Genomic DNA, 19,563 nt, shown 5'->3' with positions numbered 1-19,563 from the left:
GATAGAAGAATTAAAGAATGCACAGTTGACTGTGCTGCTGGTGAAAACTAACTTACCAAAGTGGGGTTTGAAGAGGAAGATGACATCCATCCTCAGTGCCTTCAGAGCCAAAAAGTGAGACATAACTGGATATATACTACTACTCCATTCCATAGAACCCCTGAAGACTTAAGAGAAGTCAATGTATGTGCCAGTGATATAGCTCAGTAAATGCCCAAAAGGGCGAAAAGTTTATTTTCAGGCACAAAAAGGGATTTTCCCCACTTTATTACGAAGAATTAGTTTTTACTAAATGAAACAAACTTGCTTCATTTGATGTCACCATTCCTCATTCCACTCTTTCAGTTTCTTTAAGTATCAAGGAGACCACAAAAATAAAACAAAAAATTTGAAACATAGGAATTAATTTATTTAACTTACCTTTAAACAGACATTATTGCTGCTGTTCATACTGTCATAGTAGCATATAGTTTTTTTCTTGAAGTTTATTGCAACCATACACCAGTGTATACTGAGATGAATAGGTACTATAAGTATTTCATAGGCAAATATGTCAATCTGAAAATAAATAAATAAAATACAGCTGTCACTTGTTTCTGTGACACAGTTACAGTGATTTGACTCATATCAAATAAAACACCAGGGGATGGAAAATTGATCTCTGCTAATGTCTAATGTACATTCAGAACAAGTGTAAATGCCAGAGAGAATTTTAAATTTAATCATTTCATGTCCATAAAATAATTATGAAAAGGAAGACTAGACACGGAAAACAATTTCAAGTAAGTGTTTATACAATGAGGTGAATGAAGTAATGGGATAGCAATACGTACACATACAGATGGCAGTAGTATCACATACACAAGGCATACTAGGGCAGTGCATTGGTGGAGATGTCATTTGTACTCAGGAGATCCTGTGAAAACGTTTCCCACATTATTATGGCCACATGATGGGAATTAACAGACTGAAAATGGAATGGCAGTTGGAGCAACATGCATCCATAACACCCTCTTCTACTGGTCTTGCACTTGCAAGATGGTGCCAGTTAATGTTGTTAGTCACAAAAGTCATGGCAAAAATGCAATTAAAAGTGATAAGAGTAAAGCATGTGCTTATAAGGTGATAAAAGGAGTTCAGTGCAAAGAGTTTTGATGCTGGTTCCACGAGAAATGCTCAAAAGTGTGTATAGAATTTGTAACAAACAACTTTACGTGGACATGCCGCACCTGCGTCACAGAAATACATGAACGAGAAATCATAAATGCCGTCAGGGACAAAGACAAAATAATAAAAGTGCTTTAGAGTGATATCAATGCCTTAAACAAAAGGTACATTGCTCTCAGTGAAAAATATAGTGTCTTAGAATAAAGACTATGTGGAAAAGAATCCCATCCGAATGACTTCCACACCTCAAGTATGGATACATGGCACCAAGCAAAAAACATCATCTCCCCAAGTATTGTGCAGGAGAAAATCAAAAGGGTAAGCAAAATAACTGTCCAATAAATTCACTGCAGTGGATTTTAAAGAATGTTAGGAAATACCACGTGAAAAAAGGACTGTTCGGCAGCCGATTGTTAATGAATACAAGATGTCCACTGTGAAAGTGCAGCAGTGTCCGCAGAAATATGAGGTGAAATTATTTGGGGACAGCCATGCACAAAACATCTCAAATCTAATGTCAATGCAGGCCAGGAACAGTATAAGTAGTAACATTGTAGTAAAACCAGGGGCAAATTTCGACACAATTACTGTTGGTATAAACAATAAATGCTCTAAACTCTCAAAAAAGGACAGTCTAGTGCCAATCGGAGGTGCAAACAATGTAAGCAAAAACAATCCCAACAGATTAATCAAGAATCTGATCTTAATAATACAATACTTATACTTTACCAATGTTATTGTAGCCACTCTACCACTCAGGTATGCCCTGCCCGATTGGTCATGTGTAAGTACAGAAATTAGGCATACTAATGATGAACTGAGATATTTTTGTGCTGAATTTACAAACGTAAAATTATCAGATATTAGTGGCTATGAAAGGAACAGTTTCACTGGACATGGTATGCACCTGAATCAGCATGGCAAAAGGGAACTTATCACAAATATAAACCAGGCTACAGAAGAAATAATTCATGAAAAACACGTTATTAAGCTTATAATTGTGTTCAGTGTTCCTTCACAGGGAAACTGCTTACAGGATTTGGTCCAAAAATAATGACAAGCTTGCTGAAGAGGAAATTAAAACACACAAAAGTAAAAAACAAAATCTTAATGGCTCAGAGAGGGAACAAAATAGATGTAAAGTAGGCTCACTTACCATCCTGGAAGTCACTGCAGCATTAGGAACAAGCTGTTAAGAGTTGGAACATTTTTGTAATATAAAAAAAATGTGATGTACTGTGTGTCTCAGAACATTGGCTTACTGAATATCAAGTAGATTTGTTCATACCTAAGGAGTACATTCTGGCAGCTATAATGTGTAGAAACGAGAGAAAAAATGGAGGGGCCGCAATATTTATCAGACAATGTATACAATCGACTAAAATAGATGTAAGTTCATACACTCAGAATTATAGAGCGAATTTACTTGTGTAAGACTGATAGACCAAACTATTGTAATTGTTAGCTTGTATAGATCTTGAACCATGATTTTAACTTAGTTTTTGAGAAATTTGAACAGATGATGAGAAAAATCTTAAAACTCAAAACAAATGTAGCAACATGTGGTGATTTCAACACTGACTTGCTAGACACAGAGGAACTCAACACAAAACATTATTAAACCTAGTCAGATCCCTAAATCTATATTATACTAACAATAGCCCGACACGTGGAAATGGCTGTTTGGACAATAATGTAGTTAATTTTTCAAGAAACCAATGTAGTGTAAGCACTGCAGATGAATGTTTTGCAGATCATGATCCTCTGCTCCTAATATTCCAGTCAGATAAGAATTATAAGGTTGCAAATAAGAAGCCAAGGTTAGAGGTCAGAAAGAGGAATTTCTTAAGTTATTCACAGACTTTCTCAGAAAGGTTCATTTATCAATATGACACAGATCAATCAACTGTTGAAACTACACTCCTGGTAATGGAAGAAAGAACACACTGACACCGATGTGTCAGACCCACCATACTTGCTCTGGACACTGCGAGAGGGCTGTACAAGCAATGATCACACGCACGGCACAGCGGACACACCAGGAACCGCGGTGTTGGCCGTCGAATGGCGCTAGCTGTGCAGCATTTGTGCACCGCCGCCGTCAGTGTCAGCCAGTTTGCCGTGGCATACGGAGCTCCATCGCAGTCTTTAACACTGGTAGCATGCCGCGACAGCGTGGACGTGAACCGTATGTGCAGTTGACGGACTTTGAGCGAGGGCGTATAGTGGACATGCGGGAGGCCGGGTGGACGTACCGCCGAATTGCTCAACACGTGGGGCGTGAGGTCTCCACAGTACATCGATGTTGTCGCCAGTGGTCGGCGGAAGGTGCACGTGCCCGTCGACCTGGGACCGGACCGCAGCGACGCACGGATGCACGCCAGGACCGTAGGATCCTACGCAGTGCCATAGGGGACCGCACCGCCACTTCCCAGCAAATTAGGGACACTGTTGCTCCTGGGGTATCGGCGAGGACCATTCGCAACCGTCTCCATGAAGCTGGGCTACGGTCCCGCACACCGTTAGGCCGTCTTCCGCTCACGCCCCAACATCGTGCAGCCCGCCTCCAGTGGTGTCGCGACAGGCGTGAATGGAGGGACGAATGGAGACATGTCGTCTTCAGCGATGATTGTCGCTTCTGCCTTGGTGCCAATGATGGTTGTATGCGTGTTTGGCGCCGTGCAGGTGAGCGCCACAATCAGGACTGCATACGACCGAGGCACACAGGGCCAACACCCGGCATCATGGTGTGGGGAGCGATCTCCTACACTGGCCGTACACCACTGGTGATCGTCGAGGGGACACTGAATAGTGCACGGTACATCCAAACCATCATCGAACCCATCGTTCTACCATTCCTAGACCGGCAAGGGAACTTGCTGTTCCAACAGGACAATGCACGTCCGCATGTATCCCGTGCCACCCAACGTGCTCTAGAAGGTGTAAGTCAACTACCCTGGCCAGCAAGATCTCCAGATCTGTCCCCCATTGAGCATGTTTGGGACTGGATGAAGCGTCGTCTCACGCGGTCTGCACGTCCAGCATGAACGCTGGTCCAACTGAGGCGCCAGGTGGAAATGGCATGGCAAGCCGTTCCACAGGACTACATCCAGCATCTCTACGATCGTCTCCATGGGAGAATAGCAGCCTGCATTGCTGCGAAAGGTGGATATACACTGTACTAGTGCCGACATTGTGCATGCTCTGTTGCCTGTGTCTATGTGCCTGTGGTTTTGTCAGTGTGATCATGTGATGTATCTGACCCCAGGAATGTGTCAATAAAGTTTCCCCTTCCTGGGACAATGAATTCACGGTGTTCTTATTTCAATTTCCAGGAGCGTATATTTAATAATTTCCTTAAGACACATACTGACTTATGGTACTCTTGTTCACTAATGAAAAAAAAACAGCACTAAACCAAATAGAAAAAGTCTTAAATCTGGTAGAAGATGCTTTCACTGTACAAAACATACAAAAACAATGGAAAATGTGGGACAGAACAAAATATTTCCCCAATTGTGGTAGGCTATAGAAGCAGCATGGCTCTATATTTTTACTTTACAGGGGACTTCCAACTGCTTGTTGAGTCTGTGCCACATCAAGTTGCTGCACCATGCTGGACAAAAGGAGGTCCGACATGAATTAGTAATTATCCCACAACTTTGTCAACTCAGTGTAAAGAGCAGCATTTATTATTAATTGCACTACTTGGTATACTGACATTAGCCTGAAAACACTAACTCATAGAACTTTCTTTACTGGTTTTGCTTAAAATGGCTATAAATGTATATCAGATTTAACACACACACAAACTGAGGTACTGAAAAAGCTTTTTTCTCAAGCTGACTATTTCTTGTAAATGGAACTACTTAGTCACATATCAAGGGGAAAATGCGTCTTTCATAACAATTAAGGCTTAGAAAAGTTCTTTCATTAGCAATATATGAGGGTCATCCACAAAGTCAGTTCCATTTCTATTTCTATTCGCAGCAGCGCTACAATCTTAGTTCCGAGCATGTGCAGCAGTTACTCTGACTCAAGGAGAAAACATGTACATCATTTTCAGATTGCTGCTGCTGACGTGTGCTTTGCAGTGCTTCTTTGTAAAGTCAACCATAATTGAAAATGCCACAGCATGTGAAATCAGATCTATGATTCGTTTTCTAAATGCAAAGAAAGTTAAACCAAAGGAAAATCTTCAGAAAATCTGTGAGGTTTATGGACAAAATGCTATGAGTGATTCAATGGTTAGAAGATGGGTCAGACTGTTCAATGAAGGACATGATCAAGTGTACGATGAAGAACAAAGTGGACACCCATCTGTGGTTACTGATGAACTGGTTCACACAATTAAAGAGAAGATTAAGCACAACTGTTAAGTTTATACTTAGTGCCCTTGCTATGGAAGTTGTGCAAATCTCATGATCACTAATTCACGAAATTGTTACTGAAAAACTGGAATTTTGAATACTTTACTAGCATTGGGTACCCAAAATTCTTACAGAACAACACAAAAAACAAGAGATGGCAGTGCACTTCAGTTTTTGACACACTTCAATGAAGAAGGCAATGGTTTTCTTTCTCTGATAGTCAGGGGGATGAAACTTGGGTATCGTTTGACGCCGCTGAAAGAAAACGGCAATCAACGGAATGGAGGCACACATTATCCCCAATTAAGTGTAAGCCTAAGCAAATCTTGACACCTCAAAAAGTCATGTGCACCATTTTTGGGACAGAAAAGGCATTTTGCCGATTGATTTCTTACCATGAGGCCAAACAATCAATGAACTTGGTTACTGTGAGACCATTTATACATTTCGCTGCACAATACACACAAGTGTCGAGGATTACTGATTGAATACACAGGCAGTAACCTTCTATGAAGAAGGCATACAAAAACTTGTGCCATGCTATGACCAGTATCTACAAAATTTTGGAAGCTATGTAGAGAAGTAGTTTAGCAGTTTTAGATGTTTGTAAAATAAATATTTTTTTTCTGTATCTGTACATGTTTCTTTTATATAACCAAACAGAACTTACTTTGTGGACATACCTTGTATTATGATGATTACAACATGTTATAATGATTTGGAGAAGGCAGAGTTTAAAAACAAAACTTTTCTGCAAGAGTTTCAATCCCTGACCTCATGCTTACAGGCTAGTAATTAAAAAAAATTGCACTAGGAAAATACCACACTGAACTCTAGACAACGGTGGAAATCTTATGTACTGTTTGTTATTGTAATTTGTTTTAGGTAGATATGTATTTCATCTTAAAAGAGCAATTTAATTTTGTCATCAGGCACAGACTACACTAGACTGTAAATGCACCGGGAACAGAAGTTATTAAAAAGTACTGAAAGACAGCCTTGTCCTATTAGGAATTTTAAGTTCAATTAACTCTTGTTTTTGTCTAACAATTTTCTCGTAATTTGTAAATTGTAACCTTCCAAAACTCCCTAAAGACAACCAGAACTGAAAATGTTCAGTGTATGTAAATTAATCTGTGTGTCAGCTATAAACAAGGCCAATGAGAATCATCCCCATCTGACACAATATGTACAGTAACTTCTAGCTCTTTATCTATCTGCAAATTAAGTCATTTTTAAATATTTAGTTCCTTTAGTGACTGGCTATGAATCTATCCATGATACCATTAATATGTAATTACTTGCTTGTATAATAAAGAAATACCTGTGCACCATTTGTGGTATCTGAAACTTTGTTGTAGCATAGAAATACTCAAAATGGTAAGTATACATACATGATGACAATTATTGAACTATACAGGGGGAAAAAAGAAAGAAAAAACCATAAATTAGTTATATAATATGGCATGCCCCCACTTTATTCCAAATGTAAATGCCAATGCAAATATTTGGATTCAGATTTAGGTTACGACATGTCTGATATGCTGCCATCATTGGCGATGATGTGATGCAGGTGAATAGTTAAATTCTGCATGACCCACTGAAGCACTGGAACATTGATGCTGCTGATGACCACCTGAATGGCAGTTTTCAGCTCATCAATAGTTTTGGGGTTATTGCTGTACACCTAGTCTTTAATATAAGTCCACAAAAAGGAGTCACATGTGTTCAGATCTGAATAATATGTCGGCCAATTGAGGTTCATGCCAGTGGCCTCTGGGTACTACAGAGCTAGAATACGGTCCCCATAGTGCTTCTCCAGGACATCAAACACACTCCTGCTTCAATAGGATCAAGCTGCTCCTTGCATAAACCACATCTTGTTGAAATCAGGGTCACTTTGGATAATGGGGAAGAAATCATCTTCCAAAACCTTAATGTACCATTCAGTAATTACCATGCCATCAAAGAATATGACACCAATTATTCTGTGACTGGACATTGTATATCACACAGTCACCCATTGAGGGCGAAGAGACTTCTGCATCATGAAATGCAGTTTCTCAGTCCCCCAGATGCACTAATTTTACTTATTGATGAACATATTCAAATGAAAGTGGGCTTCATTGCTAAATCAAACCATACAGTGCATAATAATTCCCATCATGCCATGTGGCCAACCATGCACTTTGAATGTCCTAACACATACTGTTTAGGAGTTATAACAATTTTACTTCATATAGCTCAATAATTGTACATACTACAATGATTTATGGGTAACTGGAATGGTAAAATCAAAATATCTCAAATTCCTCTCACATGAGATTGTCAATAGTCAAAATAACTACTGTACTTTTAGGGTGCAATATTCAGTAATTTACTCTTCCAACTCAAAATAATCATCACCTAGGCCAGTCCTTTTTTCCCTTCCTTAACATTTACTATTTGCCAGTCTCTGTAAGAAGCTTTAGTAAGTACTTATCAATGAAGTACATGAAACACAAACTAACGAGCCCTGAAAGCACTATAGGTAATGATTTATTTTATTACTTTCCGAGTCCATCGCCTTACTGCAGAAAAACCACTGGAGTACAGCCTTGGGAAGAAGAAAGTGTTGAAGGTGTAAACTGATGGATATCCATTCTGTTTTCCCCTCTCAGTGAGCAGACTCATGTAAAAATTGATAACCTATAACAAGAACCAGTTTCAATATCCAGGGTAAGTTTATGACAAGATGGAGGTATTGATTGACAAGAAGGTATATTTCACCTGACAATTAAGCCAATTTTTTTTCTTTAAAGTGCCAATGTCATGTCTTGTTATTTTCAAGTTGAATGCATCCACTATAACTTCAGACTGTGGCCCTGATCTCAGGGCTGCTGCAACCATTTGCTGCATGGAAAAAAGGATTAATAGGGATTAATAATAATTACAGGTACCTTTTCTAAGTTAGTTCTTAGAACTGTTTGCTGAAATTTTACCTGCATTTTTTGAGTCAGCTGAGGGTATGACTCTGTTGCACTTTCATCAATAACTATAACTTTTGAAACAGAATCTGTTATTTTCATATAGTTGCATATCCTTTCTTCAAGAATTTCAGTGTACAGATTCTTATTTATCTCAGTGCATAGCTCAACTTCAGAGCTGCTCTTATATTTTCCAGAAAAAAATTCAAATAACTCATTCCTGAAATGCACAAAAAAGAATACTCTCAATGGAGTATTTGGTTTACAGGACAATAAATACATATTCATCTGTAAACAAAATCTCTGCTACCATATTGAAATTCATTTTGCATGGGTAAGAAATTTGCAAACAGGAGGAAAAACCCTTCTGGGGTGATTCAGAGCAGTACTGAGGTATTAAAGAGGCATTTTATTTCTGTAAAAGCAAATTATTGGATTCAGAAAATAAGACAAGTGCCTTCTACACCCCATGAATTACAAAAGTCAGCAGTGTCTCACCCTAACTGTACACTGATATCCATACATACTAACAAGGATTATTGACCTTTCAGCAAATTTATTGTAGTCATGAATAAGTATTCCATAATAAAATGAAATCAGATATATGGACAATCTCTGATGATCAGTCTAATCTACTTTGTGGATTTCCACATTATGAGGACAAATCTGTGTGCATACACCTATACAAAAAGCAGGTTCCACTTAGCTGCAGGTACTGAACTGCAGTTTTTACTACTGGACACTAAATAAAAGGGATCAAGTATTTGCCTATTCCATTAACACTTGAGGTGTTTGTATTTACTAAGACAGTTACCCATATATTGCAAGTTTTATGTTGCCTTTCATGAGATAGATATCTGTGTTCAAGAATCTCCTGGTTCAGATTTTTCCGTAATTTAAATGACAAATGTTGATTGGTCAAACTTAAGCTCATTCACACTGCCCTCTTTTGTTTATGTCCAACAACATGTGTTAGATCTATTTGATATGGGTCTCTTGCACCTTAGCAATAGTCTTTGATGGGCCATACATGTGTTTTCTAAGTAAACTCCTTTGCAGAAATATTGCATTTTCCTAGCAGTCTAACAATGGACCAAAGTCTGCCATCCAAGAATGAGGAATATGATTTACATGTAAATCAGTACATTTATGCAAAAACTGAAAATTGGAAGGAAATTATTTACTTGATGTGGTTGTCCTATCAGTGGAATTTCTCAGAAAATAAGAGAGAAAATGAAACAGTCTTGATTTCAAAACTGCCTGTGGTAGGAGTGAAAATGAGGGGAACAACTGGTAAATATAGTAAGCTTGTAAAGTAAAGTTACTTTTATGCTTTTCTGTTGGGGATGTAATGTTTGCAAAAGGGTGTTCATGAGGACTGAAGTAGGATTTCATGGTATTCACTAACTCAAGAAGCAGAATTTCTTCAAAAACATGACTGATTATTTAAAACTGTACCAAAACCAATAACAAATTGGGTGGGCATGGGGATAACTTTTGCTGATGAGAGATGATACTCTGGTGGTGACTATAATGGGGAAGAATCTATTGATAAACAGCAAGGTCACTTAGATAAAGCTAAATTGGAGGAAGCAGAAAAGTTTAGTCCTAACCAAACTACAATTAAGGGAACTGTTGTAGACTGTTTTTGACAAGAAGCCGGAACAGTAAAAATTATGAATGTAAGCTAAAACTGTAACCACTTGAACAATTTTTCATTAAACTTTGAGGTACCATTCACAAAGAGGGTGACAGCACAGAGGGAAATATAAAAAATGGAGAGTTGGTGAGTAACTGGGAAGAGTGGCACTGAATACAATAGCCGACTGGTGGTTGTGTCAAGAGTAGATGGTGGGTTAAGATTGGTATTGGATTCAAGACAAGGAAGTGTTTGAAAAGCGACAGATGACACAGAAAACAATAATGAAGTGTTCACAAACATTTGGATACATAAAATTAGTAACCAGTTCAGGATATATAAAATTAGTAACCTGTTCAAAATTTACTTCCAGTTTCCATCAAATACCACTTCAACAGAATTCCAGAAAGTATGCTGCATTTATATACACCAAAGCTGCTCCAATACTACATTTGTACCTTTTAGCCTACAGCCAAGTTTGTTCACGAATTATCTTTTGTCTTGGGGAGGAAACATTTGGGTATGTTAACACTATGTTGCTGATGCTAAGGTTTCAATTATTGACAGAATCTGGGGAAGTTTGGGGGAATTACATAAGAAATTAAGGTGAGGGGGAGGGGTGTATGTCATTGAAAGAGTGCAACTTTTATCTTTTGGGTGCAGTATTACTGAAGAAGGAATTTTGCCTGACAAGAAAAAAGTTTAAACCCTCACAAAATTTCCTGTTCCAAAAGCAAAGAAGCAGTTGAAACCATTTTATTGGCTTTATGGGTTCCATAGGAAGTTCATCAGTATATTAGTTTTAAACACAGCTTGTTTAAAGAACCTTTTAAAAGAAACCTCCATCTGGGTTTCAAACAAACATTACCAAGCAGTATTTGGCATGGTTAATAGAATTATATACGAAAGTAAAATTTTTGCACAGACCTGACTGAACCATTCTGTGTCATGACTCACAGCAGTGCAATGGGTTGGAGTCTCATTTGTTCCACAATAAGGGAACTGTAGATAAATATATAGAACACAGGGCAAGAGCCTTTGGATATGAGGCACTACAGAAGCATGGAAAGCCGTTTACTGTTATGAAGGAGGAGTTTCTAGCTGTTCATTTGGCATGTAATAAATTTAAAAATTACTTCTTGTGGCAGAAAACTGTAATATATTCTAATTGCAAGATCAATTTATTTACGGGAATGTAAACTTTGCTATAGCAGCATAACCGGGTGTAGTTTGATTACACCGTCATATACATAAAAAGGGAGGATAAACTGATTTCTGATGTACTTTCAAGACTGCTTGAGTGTGTTTATTGATAAATAAATAAACTTATGTCCCCGGACCATTAAGTAGAATAGTATTAGACAAGTTTACATAATTTTTGCAAATTTACTAGTTTTGAGAATGCGTAACTACATGCATATATCAGTAAAATGAGTGATTCCTTCAAAAATAGCCTCTAAAATACAAGCATCTAAAAAGTTGATATACAGGGTGATTATAATTAAAGTTAAACTCTCAAAACACTGTAGAAATAACACCACTAGTCACAATGTCGTCAAATTGCAATGGAATATTATCAGGGAAGGGGGGAAAATGTATGGCAGAAGAAAAAAAAATAGTGTGAAAATTGTTCAAATTGTTGAAATTTGTATAAACATGCCAGATACACAGCTCTTCCTCCTATTGCATCTGCAACATTTGCCATGACTGTCTAAATGCAGGATTGCGCTCAGCTTGTAAAGCTGTATTACAAGAATGATGACTGTGCACAAGTTACTCTGCAGAAGTTCTGGAAACTGAAGGGTCTGAAAAATCGACATTGGTCTGATGACTGCCGTTGGTCTGAAGAAAATGATTCGGAAATTCAAAAAGATGGTCTATTTTGGTGTGCAACCTGGTAAAAGGAAGAAATGAACAGATTCAACATCAGTGGAAGAAGTGGCCACAGCAATGCTGGAGGAGATGAGTGGTGCTGTGCAAACATGTAGTGCATGGAGAATTGCCCTAACATTGGACATACCTGTGAGCATGGTACCTAAAATCCTACAAAACATTCTTCTTTGCTATCTATTCAAACTTACCCATGTGCAAGAGTCGCTTCCTGTTGACCTGTCAGCAAGAAAGACCTTTGATTTAGAATTTCTTGCTTGTATGGAAGTGGACAATGATTAATTGTGGAAGATTTTGTAGACAGAAGAAGCACTCTTCCTTCTGACAGGACATGTCAATGCACAGAATTGTCAAATGTGGGCAAAGGAAAATCCAGCATAGATCAACCAGTACCACTTCATACTGTAAAGGTCACTGTGTGGTGCATGTTTATGGCATCTTTTATCATAGGGCCATGTTTATTTGAAGAGACATGTGCTTCCGGTGCAGTTACCTGTACCATCACTGGTAATCACTATGAGTGTCTTTCGTGCAACCGCCTCATTCCAGCTCTCCAATAACATGGATGTGTGGATGGATTCATTTTTACGCAAGATGGCACATCTCTGCACATTGCAAATCCAGTTAAGCAGCTGCTGAAGCGCCATTTCAAAAATGCTAGAATTATCAGCCACCATTTCCCTACAGCCTGGCCATCCTGATCACCTGATCTTAATCCGTGTGACTTCTGGCTGTGGGGCTATTTGAAAGATGTTGTGTCCAGTGTTCCAATTGTAAAGTTAGCTGCATTGAAGGCACATACTGTGAAACACATTCTGAACATGACCCTGGAGACACTTCGATCAGTTCTGGAACATTCTGTTGCTCAATTTCAACTTGAAGAAAATGGTGGACAGCATACTGAACACGTTTTGCACCAGCCACATGGAAATTAATAATCCAATTTGAATTTTATTGGTACTTTTTATGCAGTTTTCGGCCACAGGACAATTAAAAACCAATGTGATTGATGCTTTTCATTTGGTTTTTGGCCTCAGGACAATTAAAAACCAATTTTTCCCATCTGATGTGATATGACCTTGCAGTGGTGGATCGGCTTACGTAACTAATGGTATCACACCTGTACACCCATGCACATTGAGTAGCACAGTTTGTTTAGCATCAGATGTACACCTTAGGCATTATTTCTCACTTGTAGTCAACTACTATTAAATTATGATGCTTACAGCACCATCTATCACTACATTTTGTAACTATTTATTTTTCTTATGGCATACATTTTTCCCCCTTCTCCAATAATATTCCATTGCAATTTGATGTTGTTCTGACCAGTCGTGTTATTTCTACAGTGGTTTGAAAGTTTAACTTTAATTATAATCACCCTGTACACACATAATGACCATAGATTAAAATTACTTTATACTTTTCAAAAGATTTTTTTAAAATATTGGCACATTTACATAAGAAACAATTTTTTGCTACAATGTATTCTTTAACATTGCATGGAGAACTTTTAATCTAATGACATTTTTGTTTATTTTTGAAAGTAGACATGTTTCCTGCTTTATATAGTTTGGTAAACTGTTTCATAGAAGATGCCCTGCTTTTAAAGGTGCTGTGTAAGTTAATCTAAGTGAATTTCCTTCAGTATGATAAGCATGTTTATTTCTTGTGTTATAGCTATCGATATCTCTGTTTAAGAATGCAAAATTCGTTACTTTTACATAGATAATTGTTTCACATACGTATAGTGACACTACTGTTAACATGGTTAGTTCTCTGAATTTAGTTCTGCAGGAATATCTTGAACAAAATTTTGCTAAGCAACTTACAGCCTTTTTTTTTTTTTTAGTACTATTTGTATGTGCACATTTGCAGGGTTTCTCCAGACTACGTTACCGTACAAAATCTGTGGATGAATTAGCCTGAAGTACATTGTTATCAGTGTTTGTGTGTTTATTGTCCTTAGTATTTTTCTTGTTAGAAATATACTTGCCCCCCTCAGGAGACACTGCCTTAATGAAACAATTCCCGTGTGCGCAAGGGGTTTTGTGTGAACCAATGAAGTTGAGGGCTATACTGGCAGTAGTCTAACTACTGCCAGGGCTTCCTAAGCCAGACAGGTCTCCATAGATGATACTGATGAAGCGCATCTCACAACACGCCGTGCCGTGCCGTGCCATGCCGTGCCGTCCCGTCCCATCCTATACTCTCCTTTCTTTTCCTTTCCTTTCTCTCTCTGTGATTGTGTGGCGGCAGGCACAGTCCCCTAATGTGGACAGTGGAAGATCCATGGAAAGCAACAGTGATACACATAGGCCTTACTGCGAAGGTATGGATAGTGCTCTGTAGTCACAGTGAAGACAAGCCATCTAAGGGGTGCTGTTGTTGTGGTCTTCAGTCCTGAGACTGGTTTGATGCAGCTCTCCATGCTGCTCTATCCTGTGCAATCTTCGTCTCCCAGTAGCTACTGCAGCCTACATCCTTCTGAATCTGCTTAGTGTATTCATCTCTTGGTCTCCTTCTACGATTTTTACCTTCCACGCTGCCCTCCAATACTAAATTGGTGATCCCTTGATGTCTCAGAACATTTCCTACCAACCAATCCCTTCTTCTAATCAAGTTGTGCCACAAGCTCCTTTTCTCCCCAATTCTACTCAGTACCTCCTCATTAGTTATGTGATCTACCCATCTAACCTTAAGCATTTTTCTGTAGCAACACATTTTCGAAAGCTTCTATTCTCTTCTTGTCTAAGCTATTTATCGTCAATGTTTCACTTCCGTACATGGCTACACTCCATACAAATACTTTCAGAAACGACTTCCTACAAAGTTTCAGGGAGAGCATAAGGGAACAATTGACAGGAATGGGGGAAATAAATACAGTAGATGAAGAATGGGTAGCTTTGAGGGATGAAATAATGAAGGCAGCAGAGGATCGAATAGGTAAAAAGATGAGGTCTAGTAGAAACCTTTGGGTAACAGAAGAAATATTGAATTTAATTGATGAAAGGAGAAAATATAAAAATGCAGTAAATGAAGCAGGCAAAAAGGAATACAAACGTCTCAAAAATGAGAGTGACAGGAAGTGCAAAATGGCTAAGCAGGGATGGCTAGAGGACAAATGTAAAGATGTAGAGGCTTATCTCACTAGGGGTAAGATAGATACTGCCTACAGGAAAATTAGAGACCTTTGGATAAAGGAGAACCACTTGCAGTTCTAAGCAAAGAAGGGAAAACAGAAAGGTGGAAGGAGTATATAGAGGGTCTGTACAAGGGCAATGTACTTGAAGACAATAGTATGGAAATGGAATAGGATGTAGATGAAGATGAAATGGGAGATATGATACTGCATGGAGAGTTTGACAGAGCACTGCAAGACCTGAGTCAAAACAAGGCCCCCGGAGTAGACAACATTCCATTATAACTACTGTTGGCCTTGGGAGAGCCAGTCCTGACAAAACTCTACCATCTGGTGGGCAAGATGTATGAGACAGGCGAAATACCCTCAGACTTCAAGAAGAATATGATAATTCCAATCTCAAAGAAAGCAGGTGTTGACAGATGTGAAAATTACCCAACTATCAGTTTAATAAGTCACAGCTGCAAAATACTAAGGTGGTGGTTAGTGTTTAACGTCCCGTCGACAACGAGGTCATTAGAGACGGAGCGCAGGCTCGGGTTAGGGAAGGATTGGGAAGGAAATCGGCCGTGCCCTTTCAAAGGAACCATCCCGGCATTTGCCTGAAACGATTTAGGGAAATCACGGAAAACCTAAATCAGGATGGCCGGAGACGGGATTGAACCGTCGTCCTCCCGAATACGAGTCCAGTGTGCTAACCACTGCGCCACCTCGCTCGGTTGCAAAATACTAACGTGAATTCTTTACAGCCAAATGGAAAAATTGATAGAAGCCGATCTCAGGGAAGATTAGTTTGGATTCCGTAGAAATATTGGAACACACGAGGCAATACTGACCCTACGACTTATCTTAGAAGAAAGATTAAGGAAAGGCAAACCTATGTTTCTAGCATTTGTAGACTTAGAGAAAGCTTTTGACAATGTTGATTGGAATACTCTCTTTCAAATTCTGAAGGTGGCAGGGGTAAAATACAGGAAGTGAAAGGCTAATTACAATTTGTACAGAACTCTGTACAACCTCTGGTTCTTTCAGTTTGTCCAGGTCCCATCTCCTTAAATTCCCATCTTTTTGCAGTTTCTTCAGTTTCAATCTGCAGTTCATAACCAATAGATTGTGGTCAGAGTCCACATCTGCCCCTGGAAATGTCTTACAATTTAAAACCTGGTTCCTAACTCTGTCTTACCATTATATAATCTATCTGATATCTTCTAGTATCTCCAGGGTTCTTCCATGTATACAACCTTCTTTCATGATTCTTGAACCAAGTGTTAGCTATGATTAAGTTATGTTCTGTGCAAAATTCTACCAGATGGCTTCCTCTTTCATTTCTTTCCCCCAATCCATATTCACCTACTGTGTTTCCTTCTCTCCCTTTTCCTACTCTCGAATTCCAGTTACCCATAACTATTAAATTTTCGTCTCCCTTCACTACCTGAATAATTTCTTTTATCTCATCAAACATTTCATCAATTTCTTCATCATCTGCAGAGCTAGTCGGCATATAAACTTGTACTACTGTAGTACGTGTGGGCTTCGTGTCTATCTTGGCCACAATAATGCATTCACTATGCGTGTAGTAGATTACCTGCACTCCTATTTTTTTATTCATTATTAAACCTACTCCTGCATTACCCCTATTTGATTTTGTATTTATAACCCTGTATTCACCTGACCAAAAGTCTTGTTCCTCCTGCCACCAAACTTCACTAATTCCCACTATATCCAACTTTAACCTATCCATTTCCCTTTTTAAATTTTCTAACCTACCTGCCCAATTAAGGGATCTGACATTCCACGCTCCAATCCGTAGAATGCCAGTTTTCTTTTCCTGATAACGACGTCCTCTTGAGTAGTCCCCGCCCGGAGATCCAAGTGGGGGACTATTTTCCCTCTGGAATATTTTACCCAAGAGGACGCCATTATCATTTAACCATACAGTAAAGCTGCATGCCCTCGGGAAAAATTACGGCTGTAGTTTCCCCTTGCTTTCAGCCGTTTGCAGTACCAGCAGCACAGCAAGGTCGTTTTGGTTAGTGTTACAAGGCCAGATCAGTCAATCATCCAGACTGTTGCCCCTGCAACTACTGAAAAGGCTGCTGCCCCTCTTCAGGAACCACACATTTGTCTGGCCTCTCAACAGATACCCCTCCGTGGTGGTTGCACCTACGGTACGACTATCTGTATAGTTGAGGCACGCAAGCCTCCCCACCAACGGCAAGATCCATGGTTCATGGGGTAAGGCCCTGAAATAAAACCTTGCCAAGTGTCCAGGCAATGAGGTGGCAGCCCCACCAGGACACTCAGGGACTGTGGGCTGATAACCTGCACTACCAAAAAACACGTATCACAGAAACTAAAAGGAGAAATAGCTGGATATGACCTTTGGCCTGAAAACGAAAACCTATATTGGTTTCTGGAATGTAAGGACATTGAGAGGGGCAGGAAGGCTAAGACAGGTTGAAAAAAATATGGAGAACTACTGAATAGATATATTGGGACTAAGCAAAATAAGGTGGCCAGAACCTGGGGAATTTCAAACACAAAATGGTGGAGTGCTGCAGTATGTGGGTCAGACAGATGAGGACGCGATGCATAAGAATGGTGTAGGGCTCTTACTATCTAAAAGCAGAAAGAAGAGCTTACTGGAGTGGAAACCAGACTCAGAACATATAATAACCACACACTTTAAAACAAATGTGTAATATGTCACTGTAATTCAATGCTATGCACCTACTGAAATAGTTAATGGAGAGTTAAAAGATGCATTTTATACAGAACTTAATGGAGTCCTTTGACAAACAAATTCCAGGGACATAAAAATTTTAAGGGGTGACTTGAATGCAAAAGTTGGCTCAGAAAATGAAGGGTTTGAACATATCATGGGGGTCAGAAATGCAAATGGTGAACTGTTAATAGAAATGTGCACTTGACATGACCTAGTCATTGAAGGCACAATGTTTCCACATCATAACTGCCATAAGATAACTTTGGTTTCTCCAGACCACGTTACTGAAAACCAAAGAGACTACATAGCCATAAGCTGCAAGTTCTGACACACTCTGTCAAATGTAAAAAATAGAAGAGGAGCAGACTTTGGAAGTGACCACCACCTAGTTTTGGCGGTATTCAGATTGAAGGTAGTGGCAAATAGAACCAAGCTCAATCACAAGAGCAAGAAAATACACTCCTGGAAATGGAAAAAAGAACACATTGACACCGGTGTGACAGACCTACCATACTTGCTCCGGACACTGCGAGAGGGCTGTACAAGCAATGATCACACGCACGGCACAGTGGACACACCAGGAACCGCGGTGTTGGCCGTCGAATGGCGCTAGCTGCGCAGCATTTGTGCACCGCCGCCGTCAGTGTCAGCCAGTTTGCCGTGGCATATGGAGCTCCATCGCAGTCATTAACACTGGTAGCATGCCGCGACAGCGTGGACGTGAACCGTATGTGCAGTTGACGGACTTTGAGCGAGGGCGTATAGTGGGCATGCGGGAGGCCGGGTGGACGTACCGCCGAATTGCTCAACACGTGGGGCGTGAGGTCTCCACAGTACATCGATGTTGTCGCCAGTGGTCGGCGGATGGTGCACGTGACCGTTGACCTGGGACCGGACCGCAGCGACGCACGGATGCACGCCAAGACCGTAGGATCCTACGCAGTGCCATAGGGGACCGCACCGCCACTTCCCAGCAAATTAGGGACACTGTTGCTCCTGGGGTATCGGCGAGGACCATTCGCAACCGTCTCCATGAAGCTGGGCTACAGTCCCGCACACCGTTAGGCCGTCTTCTGCTCACGCCCCAACATCGTGCAGCCCGCCTCCAGTGGTGTCGCGACAGGCGTGAATGGAAGGACGAATAGAGACGTGTCGTCTTCAGCGATGAGAGTCGCTTCTGCCTTGGTGCCAATGATGGTCGTATGCGTGTTTGGCGCCGTGCAGGTGAGCGCCACAATCAGGACTGCATACGACCGAGGCACATAGGGCCAAAACCCGGCATCATGGTGTGGGGAGCGATCTCCTACACTGGCCGTACACCACTGGTGATCGTCGAGGGGACACTGAATAGTGCACGGTACATCCAAACCGTCATCGAACCCATCGTTCTACCATTCCTAGACCGGCAAGGGAACCTGCTGTTCCAACAGGACAATGCACGTCCGCATGTATCCCGTGCCACCCAACGTGCTCTAGAAGGTGTAAGTCAACTACCCTGGCCAGCAAGATCTCCGGATCTGTCCCCCATTGAGCATGTTTGGGACTGGATGAAGCGTCGTCTCACGCGGTCTGCACGTCCAGCACGAACGCTGGTCCAACTGAGGTGCCAGGTGGAAATGGCATGGCAAGCCGTTTCACAGGACTACATCCAGCATCTCTACGAT

General features: G+C 40.2%; 1 protein-coding gene across 1 annotated transcript in view; it reads right to left on the bottom strand.

Annotated features, from left to right (window-relative positions):
- The window catches only part of LOC124545865 (sentrin-specific protease 1-like), a gene marked incomplete at its 5' end in the record, with an annotated part of 38,928 nt that extends 22,301 nt beyond the window's left edge, over positions 1-16,627 (bottom strand). Inside the window, 5 exons of the mRNA XM_047124824.1 lie at positions 421-558; positions 8,088-8,225; positions 8,307-8,429; positions 8,519-8,686; positions 16,577-16,627. Of these exons, the coding sequence (XP_046980780.1) occupies positions 421-558; positions 8,088-8,225; positions 8,307-8,429; positions 8,519-8,686; positions 16,577-16,627 (618 nt within the window). The remainder of the gene's footprint in view (positions 1-420; positions 559-8,087; positions 8,226-8,306; positions 8,430-8,518; positions 8,687-16,576) is intronic.
- Positions 16,628-19,563: the final 2,936 nt, after the last annotated feature.

Source organism: Schistocerca americana, chromosome 8 (genome assembly GCF_021461395.2).
Source record: "Schistocerca americana isolate TAMUIC-IGC-003095 chromosome 8, iqSchAmer2.1, whole genome shotgun sequence".
Taxonomy (NCBI): domain Eukaryota; kingdom Metazoa; phylum Arthropoda; class Insecta; order Orthoptera; family Acrididae; genus Schistocerca; species Schistocerca americana.
Note: the sequence above shows the minus strand (reverse complement) of the source record. Positions and strands in the feature narration are given on the sequence as shown.